General features: G+C 38.9%; 1 protein-coding gene across 1 annotated transcript in view; it reads left to right on the top strand.

Moving 5' to 3' along the window:
- LOC105915956 (contactin-associated protein-like 4) overlaps positions 1-24,495 on the top strand; it is a 201,330-nt gene that overhangs the window by 170,026 nt on the left and 6,809 nt on the right. Inside the window, exons 18-23 of the mRNA XM_036138619.1 lie at positions 6,048-6,287; positions 10,424-10,648; positions 12,770-12,903; positions 15,971-16,058; positions 19,960-20,178; positions 24,099-24,170. Of these exons, the coding sequence (XP_035994512.1) occupies positions 6,048-6,287; positions 10,424-10,648; positions 12,770-12,903; positions 15,971-16,058; positions 19,960-20,178; positions 24,099-24,170 (978 nt within the window). The remainder of the gene's footprint in view (positions 1-6,047; positions 6,288-10,423; positions 10,649-12,769; positions 12,904-15,970; positions 16,059-19,959; positions 20,179-24,098; positions 24,171-24,495) is intronic.

Raw genomic sequence — 24,495 nt, 5'->3', positions numbered from 1 at the left:
AAATTGTTTCATTTCTGTAAATATGTCAAATAAAAAAATTTACATTTTGGTTCTAAAGGAACCAAATGTAATTTGACATATAGTCAAACATAAAACAATGTGTCAGAGATTGTACTTTGAAAATGTTTTACCAACTTTATGTAATTAAAAAAAAACACTTTTAAACATTCTCAACAGGTGTTTTACTACAGAGCCCTCTAGGAGACATGGGGATTTTTTTTTTTTTTGCGTTACCTCACAATACTTTTGCGTTACCTCGTAAAAACTTTTGCGTTCCATCGAGGTATGGCTGATTTATTTGTTGTGGTCACTTGTCATTCACACACAACAATAAACCGTGAGAGCCGACGTGAGTTTTGAAACGAATAAGTCAGCCGTACCTCAGATAAAATCTTTGGATTAAATGTTGTTCATAACACTCGTAATTTTGTAAATTAATCTGCTAAATAACCACAGTTTTTTCCCACAAGAGGTATATTAAAACGTTTTGGTATCATTATTTTAAGAACAAGTAACTGCGTTGGTCAAATTTTAATCAGTTTTCCTCGTCGATATTCAGTTGTACAGAGCAAGGCGCGCTCCCACAACAAGGGATTCATATCTCGGCAGGCATGCACTTTGTGAGGGGATGAAAAAACTTTAGCGAGGGAACGCAAAAAGAAAAAAAAAATCCCCATGTCCCCTAGAGGGCTCCGTAGTTTTACAGATTTTTTTCTATTTTCAAAAAAACGTTTTAATTAGAATTAATAAGCTATAAAAATAATAAATTTAATCATTGCATGAGTTATTCCTCAATTATTTAATTTTCTTTTTTTTTTTTTCCCCAGTGTCCTGTCTAGCAATGTGGCAATAAAAATTGATATCTTAATGCCAAATAGAGCTCGACAGATTTTACTTTCACAAGTGGAGCAAACAGCTTTCGCCATAATGCTCCGCTTGATTTGTGCGTGTAAATAGCTTTATTGTGATTCCTGCAGGGAGAATTTCAAATTATATGGACACTACAATGGGAAAGTAGGAGAGTAAAAGAAAAACAAGAAGAGAAAAAAAAAGAGAAAGAAGAGGTGAAAGAAAGAAGAGATAAAAGGAAGAGAATGATAAAACTTCCTCTGTCTGCTCCATCACCTGGAAAGAGACAGAAAAAGAACAGCACAACCAACAGACATAAAGCAACAGATACAATCGTGTAACACCTTGATACCATTGCTAAATCATATGTATTATTATTTAAGCTGACATGTGTAATGTGATACCTAAAAAAAAAGTAAAAGAAAGTAAATAAATTATAGCCTTTCTGTATATAAGTGAACATTTAATACCTGGGACCCAGCACCTGTGGGAGATTGTGAGAGTGCACTAGTTTAGGTGAAAATTATCCAGAAGGAAATGGCTCGATAGTGGTTGTGGAGAACCGAAGACCCACCTTCCCCGAGCACAGAGGCAGGGGTCAGGGGACCCGTAACCCCGGACTCCCAAAGGGGCCCCCAAAGCAGTGCGCCCGAGAGGGGCCTTCACAGGAAATCTGCAACCCCCCCCCCCGAGGAAAGAGGAGAGACGACCCCGAGGAAATCCCCCAGCCACCGCAATGCTGACGCCCCCAAGAGCCGCGGGGACGAGCCCGTGGGCTCCGCCGGCAGCCGGCCGCGCTGAAGTGGTCCTGGCCATGGGCCCTGGGGGCCAGAGGCCCCAGGGGCGCCCCGCCCCCGCGGCAGGGGCCCCGGCCGCCCCCCGGGGGGCCAGGCCCCGCGAAGCCACCGCCGGGAATGGGCCGGCGCCCACCCGGGAACCCGCCCCAAACCCGAGGACCATCAACGCGCCAGAGGGTCAAGGCGCCCGCCAACGCAGCGGAGGAGGGCAGGACGTGGGGGGATGGGCTCCGCACCTAGCGGAGACTTGAGATGATCTTGGGAGAGGGAGCGGACCGAACCCAAACCTGGAAAAAATCAGATGTTGTGTTGTTGCATGAATTATTTAATTTTCACCTTACTAATAATTATTTTTCAATATTTTATTGATTTTTATTTAACAATTTTTATTGTGATTACATATATGTTTTTATATGTAATATTTTAATAATAATTTTTTTATCTAATTACTTATTTTTTACTTCACAAACTTTATTTCTTTATTAATCTATCTAAATTTATTTTTAAACACATGCTACATGTTTAACGTGAGTGATCAACGGCGGCGGGTGTACCTCCTACGTCTACGGACAGAGGAGACGTTTGTGCGCCTCCTCCGTCTGTAGACACGGGTAGCCCTACGACCCCTCCTACGGCGGATGGGGCGTCGTCTGCGTCGTGCTCTGCGTGCCATTGTAGCATTGCTGGCTTAACCAAGGTGGGCTGTATTTATAGTGTCCAGAGGTAGCAGTTTGTGACATCATCAGTGACATCACTGCCTTTCATGACTCCCTTTAATGACATCAGACATAAAGGAAGAAAGACAAATGATATCAGTACTGATGTCATCCAAGACTTTGATGTCAATGATGACAAATGTCAAATTAAAAAAATACATTTGGTTTCTAAAGGAACCAAATGTAATTTGACAAAAAGTCAAACATAAAACAATGTGTCAGAGATTGTACTTTAAGAATGTTTTACCAACTTTATGTCATTAAAAAAACACTTTTAAACATTCTCAACAGGTGTTTTTCAGATTTTTTTCTATTTTCAGAAAAACCTTTTAATTAGAATTAATAAGATATAAAATAATATATTTAATCATTGCATGGGTTATTTACTCAATTATTTAATTTTCCCCTTACTAATAGTTATTTTTCAATATTTTATTGATATTTTTTTAACAATGTTTTATTGTAATTACATATATGTTTTTATATGTAATATATAATATTTTTTTATCCAATTACTTATTTTTTATTTCACAAACTTTATTTTTTTATTAATCTATCTAAAATTTATTTTTAAACATATGCTACATGTTTAACGTGAGTGATCAACGGCGGCGGGTGTACCTCCTACGTCTACGGACAGAGGAGACGTTTGTGCGCCTCCTCCGTCTGTAGACACGGGTAGCCCTACGACCCCTCCTACGGCGGATGGGGCGTCGTCTGCGTCGTGCTCTGCGTGCCATTGTAGCATTGCTGGCTTAACCAAAGTGGGCTGTATTTATAGTGTCCAGAGGTAGCAGTTTGTGACATCATCAGTGACATCACAGCCTTTCATGACTCTCTTTAATGACATCAGATATAAAGGAAGAAAGACAGATGATGTCAGTACTGATGTCATCCAAGGCTTTGATGTCAATGATGACAAATGTCAAATAAAAAAATTACATTTTGGTTCTAAAGGAACCAAATGTAATTTGACATATAGTCAAACATAAAACAATGTGTCAGAGATTGTACTTTGAGAATGTTTTACCAACTTTTTGTCATTAAAAAAGACACTTTTAAACATCCTCAACAGGTGTTTTACAGATTTTTTTCTATTTTCAAATTTTTTTATTAGAATTAATAAGATATAAAAATAATAAATTTAATCATTGCATGAGTTATTCCTCAATTATTTAATTTTCACCTTACTAATAATAATTTTTCTATATTTTATTGATATTTTTTTGAACAATATTTTATTGTAATTACATATATGTTTTTATATGTAATATATTAATAATAATTTTTATCTAATTACTTATTTTTTATTTCACAAACTTTATTTCTTTATTAATCTATCTAAAATTTATTTTTAAACATATGCTACATGTTTAACGTGAGTGATCAACGGCGGCGGGTGTACCTCCTACGTCTACGGACAGAGGAGACGTTTGTGCGCCTCCTCCGTCTGTAGACACGGGTAGCCCTACGACCCCTCCTACGGCGGATGGGGCGTCGTCTGCGTCGTGCTCTGCGTGCCATTGTAGCATTGCTGGCTTTACCAAAGTGGGCTGTATTTATAGTGTCCAGAGGTTTGTGACATCATCAGTGACATCACAGCCTTTCATGACTCCCTTTAATGACATCAGACATAAATGAAGAAAGACAGATGATGTCAGTACTGATGTCATCCAAGGTTTTGATTTTGATGATGAGAAATGTCAAATTAAAAAAATACATTTGGTTTCTAAAGGAACCAAATGTAATTTGACATATAGTCAAACATAAAACAATGTGTCAGAGATTGTACTTTGAGAATGTTTTATCAACTTTATGTCATTAAAAAAACACTTTTAAAAATTCTCAACAGGTGTTTTACCGATTTTTTTCCTATTTTCAGAAAAAACTTTTTAATTAGAAATAAAAAGATATAAAATCCATTTAATCATTGCATGGGGTATTCCTCAATTATTTAATTTTCACCTTACTAATAGTTATTTTTCAATATTTTATTGATATTTTTAACAATATTTTATTGTAATTACATATGTGTTTTAATATGTAATATATTAATGATGTTTTTTTTTATCTAATTACTTATTTTTTATTTCACAAATTTTATTTTTTTATTAGTCTATCTAAAATTTACTTTTAAACATATGCTACATGTTTAACGTGAGTGATCAACGGCGGCGGGTGTACCTCCTACGTCTACGGACAGAGGAGACGTTTGTGCGCCTCCTCCGTCTGTAGACACGGGTAGCCCTACGACCCCTCCTACGGCGGATGGGGCGTCGTCTGCGTCGTGCTCTGCGTGCCATTGTAGCATTGCTGGGTTAACCAAAGTGGGCTGTATTTATAGTGTCCAGAGGTAGCAGTTTGTGACATCATCAGTGACATCACAGCCTTTCATGACTCCCTTTAATGACATCAGACATAAATGAAAAAAGACAAATGATGTCAGTACTGATGTCATCCAAGGCTTTGATGTCAATGATGACATCACAAACTGTCACCTCTGACTATAAATATAGCCCACTTTGGTTAACTCAGCTACGGCTCGTTGGAAACAACGCAGCCTACACCCCGCCCACTGGGTCTTTAAAAGGGGTAGAAGGGCTACTTACGTCCATAAAGGTATGGATTATGTGTAGTAACTTCTGCTTTAACTTTCTGTTCTCTCTCTTTTCTCTTCATAGAAGGTACACCTGGTCTGGCGTTCTGTTAACTGTGACATCATCCAAGTAAGACAGATCACCCGCTACTACCATCTAATGTAGAACAGATTACTGGATCAATGTGTGCTTCTGTGCTTGTTTGTCTCTCTTGTTGTGTCTCTGCTCTGTCTTCTGTAACCCCAGTCGGTCGAGGCAGATGAGCATTCATACTGAGCCCGGTTCTGCCGGAGGTTTTCCGTCCCGTTAATGGGGAGTTTTTCTTCCCACTGTCGCTTCATGCTTGCTCAGTATGAGGGATTTCAGCAAAGCCATGTACAATGCAGTTCTGGGCTTTGACTAGGCCGCTGGCCGTCGCCATCAACTTCACTCTTTTCTTTTTCAGCCATGCTGTTTTGGATTTACTGCCAATGCAAGCGATCATCATACTGCCTATGATCCCTTTTGGTCCAAATTTACTTGCCAGACAGATGGACTCATGTTTAAATCTAGTGAACGTTGGTATGGAGAGAATTTCCTGGTCCCCCCGACAACTGCAAAGGGCAGACGCCAGAATCATCACCACTCCACCACTGTGCTTGTGTTAATATGAGCCATTTGTTCTGACCCGTTTGGTGTTGTTCTAACATGGTGCTGTGTTTTATAGCCAAACATCTCCAAGTTCATTAAATAAACTTGGTCTCATCTGGTCAGCAAACATTATTACAGACGTCTGGCTGGTTATTCAGATCAAACTTTATAAACCAAAGATTTACTTCCATATTTGTTCAGAAAAAAACAGATTTCTCCTTCAACTTTTCCAGACCAGCCTCTTATAGTCGTCCTGTCATGACAGCTTTATAACACAATTATTGAGGCCTGCAGAATCAGAGATGAAGCTCCGTGTCTTTAAGCATTTCCCACTCAGCTGAAGCGTCTTCATCTGGGACGACACAAAGTCAGGGATAGTTTATGTTTCCCTTGACCATATCTTTAATTACAACAACATCCTGTTGTTTGATTTTGTTGTTGTCATGTCATGTCTCCAGGAGGCACCGCGTCCAGGCAGAGGGGTTTCCGAGGCTGTATCCGCTCTCTGCAGCTGAACGGCATCACTCTGGACCTGGAGGAAAGGGCCAAGATCACGCCCGGGGTTCGGCCCGGCTGCCCGGGTCACTGCAGCAGCTACGGCTCGCTGTGCCAGAACCAGGGCCGCTGTGTGGAGAGAGCCAGGGGCTTTCACTGTGACTGCAGCCAGTCGGCTTACACTGGAGTCTTCTGTCACACAGGTACACTGAAAGGACACGTTACTGTAAATGCTGCGTCCCATCTTACCAAGGCGATAACGGTTTGGTCATCATATTTATGTGGCAAAGTGCATGCACTACAAAATAAAGTTAGAACTAAAATAAAACGAAAAGAAACAATTGTGGAATAGCCTGTCAATCTGAGATACTGATTTAAATGTGATATTTACAGATACACTGTATTAAACAAAGTTTATACAGTCATGATTAAAAATAAGTTTATTAAAACAACCTTAGAGCAGGGATTAAACACAGCTTTAATTCAGCCCAAATTTTTGTATCAAAAATGTTTTTCATTGGTTTGATGTAATCTAATCTGAAATTTTAATTAGTGAAAATCACCATAATTAACATGAAATAAAGGCTTGAAAACATTCCCCTGTGTGAAATTATTCATCTATATAATTTGATTCACTTAGTGAAAAAGTTAACTGAATTAAACAAACTTACCAATAATATTCTCATTTATTGAATATGACTGTATTTAGTTTATTAAGCTGGCTGACATTTTAGGTAATTATTGAGTTTGTTTTTTATACTATGGAGTTTATCTCCTTAGGGGGGAAAAAAAACCTCTTCCTTAAATTTCCTCGGTAACAACTCCAGATCTGTTAGCCTAAATGTAACCCAGCTCCTATTTATTATTAGGAATAAACGCAGATTTATCACAGCCTTCATCTCTGAATAGAAAAGCCATGAAAACTGAAATGCATGAAAACCATGAAGATTCAGCTCGAGCTCAGGCACAGATATTTATATTTAATATACGAACAACATATTTCTGGTTGACTTCGCCTCTGTTTCAGACGGTAGACAGCAGCGTGTCTCACTTAAAAAAAAAAAAAAAAAAAAAAACACAATGAATCAACAGTTTCATTGACACCTTTCTCTGCTGTTGCACCTGCTGAGATCAGAGGGAATAACAATGCATCGTTATTCTGACCATCCACGGGTCCTTTAACCTGAGCGGGTCGAGCCGTCTCTGCGTTTTAAAAGGACCCTCTTAACCCACCGCCCACCAAGTATCGACATGCGTCGGCCCTGCCGCACTCATCTCTCACAGCATCACGCCGCACACTGTGTGTTTTTTCCCTGTGAGTCACACTGACGCACTCGCTGCTTAATGTTTCACAAATAAATCACATTTTCTTGCTTAAATAGTGTCTAAATAGCCTTATGAAAACTCCTTGTAATCGTAGATGCGTGTTTTTATCTCACTAAACAATCAGACTCATGTCCCTTGAGAGCAGCTGTAGCAGATTGATAAGATACTAGTAGCAGTGTTTTAAAAATCTTATTCAATGAATTAAAAATACACCTTTCTGAGAGGCTTCTTTGTCAGATAAAATGTACCTTTTGAGAAAAACAACATTTAGGTCAGTATTAAACATACTTTTCTTTAAGCCCCCATTTCTGTATGAAAAATGTAGCTTTTTTTTATTGGTCTGATGCAATATTCTAATCTTAAATGCGATTTGTTTTAGATGGAGGTGGGGAAAAAATCATAACTAACAGAAATAAAGGCTTTAAAAATTAAATTGAGTAACTGAAATAAATGAACTTTTAAGTAATATTCTAATTAATTAAATAAGACTATAAGCCCAAATAACAGATTTATTCGGTTTTAGCTACTTACATGTTTCAGATCATCAAACTAATTTTAACATGAGACACAGATAAGATGAATAAATACAAAAGGCAGTTTTTAAATGATTTTTCATACATTGCTTAGGACAAATAGCTTTCGAACTAACCCGACTTTGGAAACATAAATTCATTGTAAGCTTTTTGGTTATGTTTTACCAGCCAAACCCAGGCCTGATTACTGCCGGGCTGTAGAATCAAGAAATGTCTTGAAGAGAACTCGTCTGACGTCATGAAGAAGGTTAAAAGATCTCAAAGAGCAACACATCATGCCCTCATCTTAAAAAAAAGGTGTACAAAGCTATTTCCAAGGATTTCAGCCTACAAAGGCTTGTTTTTATGGGAAACTATATAAGGTGACCTTGAATGTCAAGAAAGGCGCCTACAAATAAAATGTATTATTATTGCAACAAAATGGGAGAACCTGAAACAGCGATAAACTCCGTCTGAGTGACCAGACTACTGAACTGACTCCAAAAGCACATAAGCAACTCATCCAGAAGGTCACAAAAGAACCCAGAACTGCATCTAAATCCCCGTAGATCTCCCTATTGGCTCAGTTAAAGTCTGTGTTCATGAGTCGACAAAAATAAAGAGGCTGCATAAAATGGCCAAAACCACTTCTGAACATAAATAACACAAAGGCCCGCCTCCTACATACAAAAAACATCGTAATGATCCCCGGTGAGACAAACTTTTACACCTGGTGAAAAACTCAGCATTTCAGAAAAATAACATCTTACTGACAGGAAAACATGGCGGCGGTAGTGCGATAGTTAGGGCTTCTTTATTCTTCTTCAGGATCTGAACGATTCTCTGTAATTGCCTGAACCATGAATTTTGCTCTCTGGCAGAAGAACAATTTTCCCTCATAAGTTCTTAACCTTAAACACAGTTGAGTTGTGCAGATGGACAATGGTCCAACGAAAACATGCAAGTGCACCTCGGAATAGCTAAAAGTAAAAGTAAATAAATAAATAAACAAAGATTTTGCGGTGGCCTAGTCAAAGTTTGGACTTAAATCTTTGTCAAGATGTTGTGGCATGAACTTACAAAGGCTGTTCAGGCCCAAACTCTCCAATGTGGCTGAATTAAAACAATTTCCCCCCCCCAAAAATTGGCCGAAACCTTTGCATGGTGTAAAAAAAACTAACCACAACCACTGATTAGGTTTGAGAGGGAATTACTTTTTCACACAGGTGTGAAAAGCCCAGTTGTTTAAATAGCTTTACTTGTAGATTTCATTTTATATTTACTCAGTTTGTCTTTCTCTGCAGATAAAAAATGTGTTTAACGCGCAAAATGTAAGGGCAACAGAAGCAAAGACAAATAAATCTGTGGGGAAAATGTAACGGTTATTTTTGATCGGATAAAGTTTTGGAGATGAAACAAAGGAAAAAATTCAAAGGCTGGAGCTGCTCCCCATTTGTGGATTAACTTTAAAAGTTTGTATATGTCAATTAGTAACATCAAATAAAAAAAGAGATACTTTGACACAGAATCACAGCATTATTCATATTCATAAAAACGCTATTTTAAAATTCAGGCTTTCATTCTTGTTGGACAAGAGGGATAAGGTCGGCTGAAAATATTTTCAAGGCGCTTGGTGAAAGCAGTTTATTGTGTGTGAAAGGTCAGATCTGAGGTGTCACTACACAACCTGTAATATTTCTGTTTCAGTTCTGATTTTTACAACATTTTTGGACTAATTGTTGGTTTTAAATCCGTTTTTGAACTATAACTGCTTTCCACTGGTGTCCTATTTTTAAATTTATTTGGCTGAATTCATGTCCTCCACATAAATGTGGCTAAATGGATGAAAGGAGCTTGTGAAAAAATCTGAATAGAAACTCACCTTTTAACAAGCTCGAGCGAGGTTTTAAAAATCTAATAAACAGCGTGACCTTTTTACTTCATTTCTGTTTAATTACTGCCTGGACAAAACTGTAAATTAGAGGCAAAATAACGACACTTTGAACTATAAGTCAGTGACACTGCGGTTATTAAACCTGTTCTGAAAATGTCAGCAACACCCCAGCTAAACGTTCTTTGGTAGAAATTAGTCACAACAAATACTGTTTGGAAATGTCACTTCTGAAAATGTTAGAAAATTAACTTATTTCCTATTAGTTCAGAGAGATATTGCTAAATAAAGATCAAAATGAAATATTCACTGAAAAATCAAGTTCAATGAAATTCTTATGGGCTCTTTAAATAATGGAAAATTCACTGAACAATGATCAAAGGAAAAAGAAAAGAAACAAATCTGTTTGAAAAACCCAGCAGCTTAAAGTTCATAACTAAAGCATGTCATCAAACATTAAATATCAGCAATATTAAAATGCTAATAAATGAATAAGCTGGCTGCTGTTGATGTTCTTCTAAAAGCACACATGTTTTCTGTGAGGTTTCTGCATCTAAACTTCTCTGCACATCAGTGAAGCCTTTAAAAGGACCTCTTGTCTGTCCTCCAGAGGTGTCGGCCGACTTTAAATCTGGAACGTCCGTCGGCTACACCTTCAAAGAGCCGGACGAGCTGAGCAGAAACGGCAGTGACCCGCCCTCCTCCATCCACTCTGACCCGATTCTGCGAGGAGAAAAGGTCTCTCTGAGCTTCAGGACGACACAGAGTCCAGCTCTGCTGCTCCACGTCAGCTCCCACTCCACAGAGTATTTAGCTCTGCTCATCAACAGGCACGGTAAGGATTCTCATTTTCTTCTCTTCTGGGCCATGACCCACCCATGGTCTTTGCATTTGCACTCCTTTGTGTATCTGTCGTTTCAATAAAAGTGCATGGTCGAACATAAATCAGAATCAGAATCAAGTTTAATCGCCAAGTAGGTTTGCACTTACAAGGAATTTTACTTGGTATTGATGGTGCAGACAAAAAATAAGAATACAGTAAAATAAGAAGTAAAAAGGATATGTACTTCTTATTTTACTGTATTCTTATTTTTTGTCTGCACCATCATAAAAGATAAATTATACAAAATAAAATAATGAAATAACAAAGTGAATTCCTGATTTTTTTTTTTGTAAATATTTGGCATTCAAACACAAGTTTGAATGCCAAATATTTATTTAACACTGTTCTGCAACAAATGTTATGAGCACTAGATAAAATGTAAATCAGCATTTTTAAAATGAAATCCAAAAAGGAACATTTTGATATGTGTTTTTGAAAAGTCCGTTTCTTCCTGTTTTTTATTACATTTTCTATGGGGGAAGGTTTATTCTGTAATATATATTTCATGAAGTAAACTGTAAGTAGCATGGAAGTCCTGGAGAGTAACCCCCAAGGTTTGTGAAAGTTAAAGAAAACTGACTGCAAATAGTGGAAACTTAATATTAAATGCTGTAGAGTAGCTGTACATTTCAGAAAGACTTGTAAGTTCTGTGAAAGTTCAGAAACACAACGCGATGAATCATTGAATTGACCCTTTGGTTCCACAAAAATTCAGAAAAATGTCTTGTACTGTGAAAGAACCTGCATACTTGGGGTAAGTTCCAGAAAGTAATCTGTTAATTCTTTTGAAAAGGTCTGAAAGTAGCCTTTAAGATCCTTGAAAGTACATTTTCAATCCCTGAAAGTACTATGTGCAGTCTCGTTAAGTACCATATAAATTTCAAAAAGTAATTCCAATAAATTCTTGAAAGTTGTTTAGTCCCAGAAAGCTCAGGAAAGCAACCACTGGGTTCTGGGAAACAAACCTAGAAATAATTTGAAACGTCTAAAAACCAACAAATAAGCCCCATGGTAAACTCCAAAATGTAACCGGGATACTTTAGGCTAATATATAAATTCTGGAAAGTCACCTCTAATTTGTAGAAAGTAAAATTTAAAGGTCTAGAAAGTCCCCTGCCCTATCAGGGCTGTGGATTAGCTTTAAAACCAAACGTAATGTTCAGGAAAGGTTATCTGGAATTTCTTGGTGATATTCTTAAAAGGTGTTTTCTGTTCTCTTTATTGAAGCCAAATGCTGCAGGAATGAGATTTAGTGGCACTGCAGTTAGCAGAGACCGGGTCGCTGCTTAAGGAAACGATTGCAAACTTGTTTCCACCGTGAAATATGTTCCAGTGGAGCTTCTCAGAGTCATGAAAGTTCGACTTCAGACTTTCATTATTCAGGAATCCCAACACAAGGGGCTCTCTGCGGCTTGATTTGCTGTTAATGGATTTTTTTCCCTGCTGTTAATGACTTAAAGGAAGCTGATAGGAAGTGAGGCATTAAGGTTTTGTGCTGACATCTTAAAATTAAAGCATCCAATTAGATCCCCAGGAGCGTTTTGCTTGTTTTGCCCTCAGATAACAAAGACTCCAGATAAACCATTTGAGCTTAAATACAAACCTTTTACTGAAGGTCTTTTTTTTATCTTAAATGGACTGAGGAACACCTGGCAGATGAAGGCCTTCATAATTTCTTAATATTCCTCAGGTTGTAATTGCAGTGAATTTACAGCATTTATTTAAATTTACATAAAGTATAATAGAGAAATGTTCTGATAAAAGCTTTTGGTTCTGGCTGAAACTCTCTGTAACTATCAAATTTTATGTTAAATCTCCCCTGTTACATGCTTGGTTATCAGGAGAAATAAACCCACTCTGTTATTGAGAGGGAATCATCCTCCTGATGTAGCAACAGTAATAATTAGAGGACAGAAACGTGGACCCGTCTTTATCAGATTAAATACATAATGCTAGCCTGCTGGCAAAGAACACAGCAAGAAAGCTTGACTCAAACCCAAATGTTTTCCTGTTTAGAGATTTTAATCGGTAAAAATGTTGCTTGCTTATTTTATTTTTGTCCTGTTTGTGTAGATGAGCTGGAGCTGAGATACAAGCTGGACAGCAGCAGAGATGCAGACGTGCTGAGGAGCAGCGTAAGGGGAGTGGCCAATGGGCTCCTGCACACCGTCGCCATCAGGAGGTCGGCCGACTCCGTGTCCGTGCAGGTAGAGCCGTCTCATTAGTGTGCAGCGAACACCTGGAGCCCGTGGGGTTTACTCTCTTTTTGCTTCTGTTAGGGCTCCACAAGCTCTGCAAAAACAACATCAAAGCTTCTCTGAGCTCATTTATTGGAAACCAAAGGCTGGACTCGATGGGCGCCAACATTTTCTAAGGATTGTTATTCTCAGTCTTAGTTTTCATTGAACCACCCCCCTTATATATAACTCCCACAAAGCTATGCCTAATTATATCTTGATCAAAAAACTCTTTCTAGATGCTTTTTCATCCCACTGGAAGAAAAACAACCACCTTGATCTCTCATACATGAGTCCACGGATGAGACCGGAGCACGTGGGTAACAACTGAGGTGTTAGTTTGGAGGTTTTTGTTGTTAAAAACGACAAAGGGTCTCCTTTAGGAATTTTCCCCTGAACCTTCAGTTCAGTTTTTTCATGCAGAGCCAGTTCACAAACGAGTTCAAATGTTATTTTAATCGAGTCCAGCTCGAGTTTTGATGAATTAGACAAAACGATCAGATTTATCCAGTTCGTTCAGATACAGTCCAGTTACCGTATTTTTCAGACTATAAGTTCCATCAGTCAAAAAACATATATATGTTGGACTGGACTATAAGTCTTGCTTATTTAGAAATTTAACACATTGGCACATCAGGTGTGCTCTCAAATATACCTGATCCAACCAGTTGGGGGGCTTCATAGCTGCATTGGTGGTGTATCTCAGAATCCTGGGCTGATGACGGTCTTGTTTCATTGCATGTTAGAAATAAGACTAACTCATGAGAATTGTAGAAAAGTTCAGAGAATAGATCACAAACAAGTAAAATAACACAAATACTAGGTGACGCTCCTAAATGTTCCTATAGGTGCAGCAGGTAGCATGGTTCACTAGTTTAATTTTAAAGGAACAGTGACAGCAACACCTGGACAAGGCATAAAGAGAAAACTTGGGCCAACAACAGTCCTGAGGAGGCAGGAGGTAAAAAAAAAAAAACCTGCAGACCTACAGCAGTACTGAGTGGCAGCAGCATGTAGGGTTTATTCTTCCTGGAATAGGCACATACTAAAGGTTGAACAGCGCCATGCCTGAACTCCAAGATCTACACCACTACTGCTCCATTTTGCCTTCAGCTATATAAACAAGACACAGAGGTTTAGGGATTTCTTGTCTGAAGATCAACAGTATGTCTGGAGGACGAAGAATGAAACATGCAGCAAAGAACAGCAGGGCTACAGATGAGCATGGGGGCGGTGTGAATCTTCCTCTGGATGTGGGAACCTGCCGGCTGAGGAGGGTGAGCTATATCATGAGGTCCCAGGAGCAAATGTCATCATCAATGGCATCATTGGACCTTCGAACAGGAATATCTCACAACAAATCCCAGTCCACCAAGGCGCGGTTTCACAAGACGTCTATGAAGTTACTAGAGTGGCAACCTGAGTTGAACTCTGTTGAACACTGCAAAAAGGGAACCTAAAATTAAGTCAAATTTTCTTAAAATTAGTGTATTTTTCCTTGATTTGAGACGCTAAATCAGACTATTTGCCAATGGAATGAGAATTTCTACCCCTAAAATAAGATAATTAGACATCCTGCACTCAAAATAAGATGATGGAGATGAATAGTTCTCATTTTAAGTGCAAAAATCCTATTCCATTGGCAAATAGTCTGATTTAGCTGCTCAATTCATTGTAAAATACACTAATTTCAAGAAGATTTTACATACTTTGAGTTCCCTTTTTGCAGTGAAAACATCCGGTGTGATTTGAAAAGGCAGTTGAAGAACAGAAACCCAAAAGTACTGACGAACTGCAGGCTGTTGCCCATCAGGAGTGGGCTAGGATTCCTCAGTAAAGGCTACAGGAAGCCGGTGTCAGCCTCTGGATCATGTTTGCAGCCGGTCATAACACCGAAAAGCTGCTCCACTAATTAATTAAGACACCGAACATGCACAGGTTGAATAACTTTAAGATCGAAGTAGTAATTAAAGCGTAATTTTGAGCTCGACTTACAGACGTCACCTGTAATCTCAGTAGTTTAGAGCTATTTAAATCATCTGCAGTGTGGGTTGAATTATATAAGGTGTGCACACTGTGCCTGCTAACACCGACCTGCATCTGTACCTACATCCACATTGTGTCATTCTTAATAAATAGTTACGCTAATTTGGTTGTTGTTGGGTATTTTTGTGTCAAAGATTGAAGATTTTATTCTGAACTGATTTCTACTGAGCTGAACAAATTCCTCCGCTCACACCTGAGTAGCTACACGTGTCCCTGCTCCTTTCAACATGTAGATTTATGCGTAAGTGTTGGGAACCTGCAGCTGCTGCACCAAACGGGTTGAGGGCATGCCGATGGGGACGAGATGTCACGCCAATTAACATTAAACCTTTTCAGCCTACATTTGCCAATGAGGTGCATATCTCAAGGGCACGTTAGACCCATGCAAATGTCCAAGGGAGCACCAAGGTGCATTTTATTCCCCTGTGTACTAAAGCTCCACTCAGCAACTATGTGTCACTTTCAGCCTCTGTCCTGGAAGGAGCTGCGACAGGGCAGCCGTATGCGATGAAATATGAAGCGGCCTAATCATATCTGGACTTACTGAATCACCGATCTTGTTAACAACCTCGGATGATATACGAGGGGAAATGCATCTAGGCAGCATCCAGCAGTCTGTGTGAGTGTAATTATAAACACAGTGAGATAAATAACAAGGTGACCTCGCTCCAGTGCTCCACTGCTCCAGTGCAGCCTCCTGATTCATGCCGTTTGTAAGGTAGCAGTGAAATATGAGCCTCATCTTATCAGTTTATATCATTGCGAACTGTTTTATCTTTAGTTGTCCGCAATATATAAAACACGAGGCGTGCAGTGATTGTGGAGTAAATTATCTCTGCAGCCGTTTACAGCAGATTTACATTTGCAGAAACTCGTAGTGTCTTCGAGGTACACGTTTTTTTTTCTTCTCTTTATCCTTTCAGATAAAAATGATCTTTAGTCCGTTTCTTGAATATAAACGCTGAACATTATTCTTTTTATTTTCTTTCAGATTGATGATAATGCGAGAGAAGACTTCAACCTCAGCTCCGCCGAGGAGCTCAGCAGCCTGAAGTCTCTTGTTCTGGGCCGAGTGCAGAGTAAGTTATAAAGCAGACGCAGAAGGTCTGTTTAGTTAAAGGACACTTGGACTCATTAGAATACGACTGCAGGCTGTTTGGCCTTGTTTCTCTCGTGGTTTAGACCGGCTCTGAGACGTAAATATAGATGTTTTCACCAGGTCTAATTCAGATGATTTGGGAGAAAGGGCAAAATGCTAAAACAGAAAGTGAAAATAAATCTGCCCACACAAATTAAGGCTATGAGTCTTGTATTACTTTGCTTCCAGTACCTCTCTGCTGAGATACAGTGAAAAGCACAGAGTCTTGTTCAGTTTTGGGCTTTTGTTCCCTAAATGCACTAAAAGGGTTGCCGACGTCAACCCACTTCTGCAGGAAATCATTCACTTTATATTTTCCTTCCAAGAAGCCAGACATTATAATACTTAAAGTGGTCCTATTCATTAGCTTTTTAAAGTTTTTCTTTTAAAACTGCTTTCTGTCCAGTCTTTGTTTCCAACTGTGGCATCGTAATGTTGACTGTTACAGTAAAGTAGATAATTATTGAACAAAAGAAGAAGCAGCTGGATCAAACTTTTTTTTATTTTCTTCAGAAGATGAACAGGATTTGAAAGCAGGGTTCCTGCATGTTTTCCCTTTCAACTTTCTACAGGTTTCCAGCCTCAAATACTTGGATATTTTCTGCATTTGTTATAAACATTTTTATTCTGCATCTAAATACAAAACATTTTACATTGAAATGTTTTCAGGTTTTTATCATCTGGGCAATAAATCATGAAACACCTGCAGACCAATGTCTGATTTAGTGGTGTAGTGCTGAATTATTTTATCCTCTGCCCAATATTGGATAAATGTAACTGTGAATGAACAGCATTGACAAATTATTTCCTAATGGCATAAACCAAACCAAAGCAAAATAAATTACAGAAATAATCACAATCCAGAAAAAGCCTTACAGACACATCATCCTGCTGTTGCTATACTAGATCCTAAACCTTCTGCTATAGGTCTTTGTAATCACCTTGCTTGAGCTAAGATTGCATTTTCTATTTGGTGTTCTTCTTTGATTAAAACTAATAAAATAGGAACAGTTAAAAAAAAAGAGTCTGGATATATAATTAAACCCAAAATTTGCCTCAAACCACCACATGAGCAAGGTGGTACATGTATGCCATGAATCCATCCATCCCGCTCATCCTTTATTATTTCAAGCAACAAAAGCAAATCTCCAATCTATTCTATAGTAGTCACTTTTAATTTTTTCTCTTGATTGAAGCAAACAAAAAAACATACCAAACCGTGATTATTTTGTACTGTTACGCTCCGAGTAACTACTCAATCATGCAGTTGAATGTGAAATTTAACAATCTCTGTGTAATTTACAATCAGCAAAACACAATCTATGTTTTTTATCATTGTAATTTCAGGCAATAAGGGGTTGAAATTAGGAAGTGATCAGAAGTCAACAGGTTTATACAGAATAAAACAAGTTATCTTAAAATGTTCAGACACAGGACTGAAAATGGGCTGAAAAAGCAGCTAAAGTCCAGGGAACACATCAGAAAGCCTGGAAAACTATTGAACTGTTTGCTCCTTCCTAAATATTTTTCAGCCAGATTTGATGTAGAGCAATCATGCATCATCGTTAATTGTAGCTGACTGCTTTTTCATTTGATAAACTACACTTGGCAAACTCTGACACATAAAGTTCAGGTTTGCATTTTACCAACAGACCTTGGTTCTACTTGAGAGACCAGCCACTTGGCAGCGGCAGAGGAATTACCTTTATGATGGGTACATAAAATAGTTTTTTTAAACGAAACTTCATGCGGTCATTTTGTGTTTTTAGAAGTAACTTACCATATTGTTTGGGCTATAAGTCGCTCCGGAATACATAAGTCACACTGGACTATATGCATTTATTTAGAAATGTATTTCGCATAATCCCAAAACTAAAAACTCAAATTTAATCTGGTAAACCAATTTATTCAATCACACAGCTGCATCCACAACCGGCTGAATAATGTGGAATATACCTGGGAGGTTGGATGGAGTAAATTAGCATAACAAGCCAGCAACTCCAACCAGGAAGGTTCTTTCCAACACAAGTTGTCAAAATTACGCTGAAACCAGACTGTGAGCGTAACGGTGCTGCGTGCTAAGTTCACAGTATGACACGGCTGTTTCAAGGCAACATTAAGCTCACGTGTATCAGTGAAGATTGTAAACCATGCGGACAATAGATCTGTAAGCTAGCGTTAGCTGTTATTAGCTTTATGGACAGCCCAATAACAGGGTTATTTCAGGATTATTTCATGGCTGGGCCCTTCGAGCTGCACCGCGTATCACTCCACTGCGTGTCTGCAGATTGAAACAGCGAAACAACATACAAACACGTGTTCAGTCTTTGTTGTCTATAAGTTAATATTTCAATAAATTTTTAAGTGGTACATGAGCAGGATATAGTTTTCACAAGCCTAGAGAGCTCTCTTAAGGTTATAGGCGGTAATGTTTACCTCTTGGTTCATATTGGTCAACATGAATTACCTCAAAATTAATATATAAGTCGCATCTGACAATAAGCCACAGGATCGGCCAAAAAAGTGCGACTTATTCTGAAATAAGTTGTAAAACTAAAACAGGCTTTGTTTGTGCACCTCAAGTTGACTTTTTACAGGATACCAAAGAGACTGACACTTGGAGGGGGAAAAAAAATTCAGACCTTCAAGGGGCATGGACCGACATTTATTCCTCTTTTTTGTAACACCGCTAAATTAACTCCAGCTACCCCTCAGAAACAACCTGATCACTTGTGCTTTAATGCTAACTGTTCTGTCAAAGCATCATGGAGAACAATGAGCACGGCAGACAGGTTTAATGGTGGCAGCATCATGCTGTGGAGACGATTTTCTCTAATAAATATAAAAATCTAATGAAACACACTGGAAGGAAACCTGATGGAGGCTGCCAAGGTCTCAGGACTGGGGAACAGGTTCACCCTGCAGCGGGGCACCTTTAAATATGTAGCCACTTCTACAGTGTTTAAAATCAAAGTGTATGCATGTGTCCTGAATGGCCTAGTCAAAGGCCAGACCAAAACCTTACCGTACTTTGCAGCAAGATGTGAAATCTGATGTTGATAATTGCCGTCCATCTCAGTCTGAATAGAAATTCGTACCACGCTGTCCATGTTGTTGTAAAGAAATCTGCATACACCTTCAGCACAGCTAATATAAATGTAAGCTTTTCTGATATAAATGTTATCTTTTCTGATGTAAAGTTCCTCTCAGCTCAGTGTTGTACAGTGTGTCTGAACCCCCGTCATGTCAGAATGTGACCCGCCATCCCCTCTGTCGCACGAGAGAGTCAAGTCAGAATCTGAAAAAGCAATAGCGAGCGGGATATTCTGTCGTTTTCTCCCCGCCTCGTCATCCATCAGGCTAACTAATGGAGCCAGAAGGAACACAGGGAGACAGAGAGAGGGAGAGACGTGATGTAGCGAGGCGAGCAGCGGCTGAAAGACCTGCTGTAATGTTTCCTGCCGCCCTCATCAACATGCAGATGTGTTCAGGTAACGGCGGCGGTCAGCTCTCAGTCATCTGATGCAGCTGTTTACGGCGCCGCTGTCGGCTGTAACAGCTGCTGTTTACGCTGCTGTGAGGGAGAGCCGGTGAAAGATGGAGGGGACTGAGTCAGTAAAAGCAGCAGATAACGGTGGAGAGGGAAGATTTGTCCTATGGGGTGATGGATGCAGACAGTTTGTCAGCTGTATTTAATGTTTCTATGAGGTGATGTGAGTAATATTAAGAATCAATGAGCCCTGGTAACAGTGCAAAGTGAAGCAGAGTCTGTTTACTTGTTTGTGCATTTCATTATTAACTAAGAGGTTTCAAACACTGCGGAAATCTTTTTGAATCCTCAGGTCCAGATGACTTGGATCCGGACCTGGCCCGGCTCGGCTCTCTCGGCTTCACAGGCTGTCTGTCAGTGGTTCAGTTTAACTCCATCGCGCCTCTGAAAGCGGCCCTGCTGCACCCGGACACCAGCCCCGTGGTTGTCCTCGGACCTTTAGTCCGGTCTAACTGCGGTTCGTCAGCTTCAGCCAATCCATACTCAGCTGAGAACACGCACCACCTGTCAGGTAAGAGTTAGTGACTCAGGTGCAGCGAGAACACCTTGTAGCACTTTTTATGTTGCCAAGAAATAATAAAGTCAGGCCAACTGTGTTCCCAAGTGCTCATTTAGCTCATAAAGGTGACATGGTGTGACTCACAAAACACTGCAAAAAAAAAAATTAAAATAAGTTAAAAAAAAATGTAATTAGTGTATTTGCCCTTGATTTGAGTAGGTAAGTAAAATGATCTGCCAATGGAATAAGATGTTTGCGCTTAATATTGGAACAACTCATCTCCATCACCTTATTTGAAGTGTCAATATGTCTAATTATCTTATTTTAGGGGTCAAAGTACTCATTCCATTGGCAGATCATCTTATCTGCTCAAATCAAGGACAAATACACTCATGTCCAGAAACGTTTACTTACTTTTGGTTCCCTTTTTGCAGTGAGTGTGTTACTGTTTTTGAAGAGCAAGAAATAACACACAGCTGTTTTTGTTTGTTCAACTAATTGGGCTTCATTGAAGTGCAGTATAACAGCAAACTCAAGTAAGTCAAATTTTATTGAAAAGAGTGTAATTTGTCCTTGATTTGAGCAGGTGAATAAGATTATCTGAGTATTTTTACCCTTAGAATAATATAATTAGATACACTGCATTGAAATAAGATGATGGAGATGAGTTGTACCTATTTTAAGTCCATTCGCAGATAATCTTATTCACCTGCTCAAATCAAGGACAAATCCACTCCTTTGCAGAAAATTTGACCTACTTTTAGTTCCTTTTTGCAGAGTGGGCCTTTATTCCTGAAATGATTGTCCAGCCCCACCTCCAGGCTGCTTGAATTCGCTGCATGTTTAGTTGCTACATACCTGTGTGAGCAGCTTTTCTCCATGATATAGATGAAGAAGAAAGCACACCGCAGCCAGCTTACTGATGCGCTGCTACAAAGTACTGAAACAAAACATTTATGAAGTACATGCCAATAACCAACGCCAATTCTGGCATAAAGCACAGAGAAGAAGATATGTCCTTGTTTAAATTGTTATTGTTTGTACTGCACATGTGGCAGCTGGGAGAAAAATCACAATACTGATAAAAAAAATGTGTTAGTCATTTGGTTCCGACACAGAAATGTGTTTAACTTGATAAAATCGAAGGAGGAACGATTAGAAAGATGGCTTGTATTGACCGAGGGCCATAAAAAGTATGAAAAAGAAAACATTGTAACCCGAGAAACTTTATGCTCACAAACATCTGCCTCCGTGGTCTGGCTGTTGACTCATTATCTGTCAGAGACTTTGCATTTCCCGTAGGCCTGCATGGATCCTAACTAAGGTCTAATGCTGAAACAATTATTTCTTAATCCTGGGAAAACAATAGTTTTGAACACATAGACATTTTTATTTTAGTTTAGTTTTTGTTAGGAAAAAAATTCACCATTTTAATACATTTATTTTATGGGTTTCACCCACTGTTACGGCAGAGAGAACCTTACATAAGCGTAGGAGTGCTCACTACGTCATCTTAAAATCCCTTAAGTGCTTTGAGAAACCACAGGAAGGTGGGTTGTGACCTATTTATGTTTCATACTCTCCAATATTTGCAGGTTTTCTGGCTCTGAAAGTTGCCCATTAATGTCACAAAGACCAGTCAAACCAGGGACCCATAACTTAAGTGTTTCCCGCGCCTCAAAATTTAGTTTTACTGACTTAGCTGCTGATTTAATGTACTTCCAAGTGCCCTGTGTCTCGTTTTGTCAGATGCCTGCATTTAAATTCCAGTTTTGTGGTGGATTGGGTTATGGTTCCATTCCAGCTTTTTTTTGTTACTGTTCAACATAAATATAATCAAATACAAAACGACAAAGGGTTTTGTGCACAAATAAAGTGTATTTAGGACAGAGTGCGATTATACAGCTTGAACATAGATCGACACATACACGATTAGAGGCAGATTACTCTCAGTAGGAGCTCTGTGGTGAATTTTTATCCTCAGGCCACAGCTGTAAATATGTTTCATGAACAAGAACAGGCCCATTTTCCTTGTTCTGGAAATAATTGCCCTTCCTTATGCTCTCTTGATTCACAGATGGTGTTTAAGTTATCAGCAGATGGGCGATGCATTAATATTTACTGGGTGGGGGTGGGGTGGGGTGGGGGGTGGGGTGTTCTCAGAAAAACATTTGTGTCTGCTTGTTGGAGGTTGGAGCCAAAAAAGGCTTCTTCTGAGATCATCAGAGATTGGGAGTTTCAGGTTTACAATGGTACATTGTACAACTATCATTTTCTTTATTAGGGGCACAAGCCATGATGTATTCATGATATTGCTTAATCTGCACAGGATGAAAATTTTACATACAAGCGCAAATGTATGATACACCCCCACTGCTTTTTGTGTCTCTGCTCTGTCTTCTCTAACCCCACACTGAGCATGGTTCAGGTTCTGCTGGAGGTTTTCCTCCCTGTTAAATGGGAGTTTTCCTCTCCACTGTCGCTTCATGCATGCTCAGTATGAGGGATTGCTGCAAAGCCATCGGCAATGCAGACGACTGTCCACTGTGGCTCTACGCTCTTTCAGGAGGAGTGAATGCTGCTTGGAGAGACTTGATGCAACCTGCTGGGTTTCCTTAGAGAGGAAACTTTCTGACCAATCTGGAGGATTTTGATTGAATTTGACTTTGGAAAGTGCTTTGAGATGACATGTTTTGTGAATTGGCTCTATATAAATAAAATTTAATTCAATGGAACTTTAATCCTGGAAATGTTCTTAAGGTGATAGATGGCCAATTTTGTAATTGTGTTTAGGTGCCTTTGAAGGTTCAGGTCTGAGTCCATAATTACACCCAGATTTCAGGCCTGATCAGTGGTTACTAGCTGAAGCAACTCAAGCTAACTCTAGATCGCTCCTCTATTGGTCCAAAAATTATTACTTCAGTCTTGTTTTTATTCAACTTTAGAACATTTTGGCACATCCATGCCTTTATGCATCTCCCTCTCTCTGTCTCCCTTCTAAGCATTTACTCAGCGATTGAATAGGTAACTTTTAACAGGATGCTTGTGGTCCTCAGAAGGCTTATTGGGTTAGTCTGTTTAACTTGTTAGCAGCTTCTCAGACTTATTGAACCAGCTGCATTGTAGCCAAGGATCTGCTTTTATGCTGTGGTTCAACATGCCTGCTTCTACTTTGCTAAAGGCATCAACACAGCTGCTGAGCTATGACAGAACTTCCTGCGAACCTTCACAATAAGAGCCTCAAGCATGTACTGTATACTGCACTTTGAACATAAAAAGAAGCTGATTAAAAGAGTCTACTGCATGTTGTTCACTTGTAAAACTTGTGAAATTGGTCTACATCCAGAGTGTATTGTGTCTGAAGTGCAATTAGTTGTCAAATACAGTATGCATATAATGAATAATGCATTATTATTATATTAACATTACTACCACTAATACGATTAATATTAATAATATTTATTTTGTTAGCTTTACTACAAATAATAACCCTAACCCATAGTTTTAACACATTCTTGAAAGACCGTGATAATATTAATCAAAATATTCAGTTTGCTCACAATAATGCATAACAGGGCGACTATGTCAGAGTACTGCTGCTTATGGATGGACTGGTCCTTTATCCTGTTCTTGTTTTGCCGGTATATTGCATTGTTTTTTAAAGCTGTGTTATGAGCGAATTAAATATTAGGCGGCTGTTTTAATTATTATTTAAAATTTTATTTAAAATTTGGACCATTTAGGGGTATTACTACTAACATTTCTTTGTCCTGGTATTATTCTCATTCAGTTTAAGGATGACTTTCTGCTCCTTCATTTATGAAAATTCCTATTATTGTCCTGAAATATGTTCTTTTTTCTAGTTTTGCAGATCGTTTAATCTTGTTTCTTCTCATTTCCTTCGCTTTGTACTCTTTTTCTCTCTGATGCAGACCAGTCTGGTTCTGTGGGTTCTGGTCAACCTCTAGTTAATGCCATGAAGACGGACTCAGCTTTGATCGGAGGTATGTTTGTTGTGCGTAAAATATATTTCTTTTTGTCCCTATCACACTCTCCAGTGACAAACAGCGGTGATGAGGGTGAAACATATTCCATCAAAAATCCGTTTTTTATGTCGCCTTCGCTACCTCGGATGGAATCAAGAGGAAGATTGAAATTGTTCCCATGACTGCAGGAATCAATTAATTTAAAATTGACTAAATCTTTGTGACTTTGGCACTCGGCAAAACTAATTAAAGCTCAGCTCAAACGACCGGAGGAACTTTTTTTCTGTGTTATCTTCGAATGTGTTAAGAGTTTTAAAACCAAAGCGACACAGTGAAATTCATT

The sequence above is a fragment of the Fundulus heteroclitus genome, chromosome 6 (assembly GCF_011125445.2).
Source record: "Fundulus heteroclitus isolate FHET01 chromosome 6, MU-UCD_Fhet_4.1, whole genome shotgun sequence".
Classification (NCBI taxonomy): domain Eukaryota; kingdom Metazoa; phylum Chordata; class Actinopteri; order Cyprinodontiformes; family Fundulidae; genus Fundulus; species Fundulus heteroclitus.
This window is presented reverse-complemented; position numbering and strand designations above follow the sequence as displayed.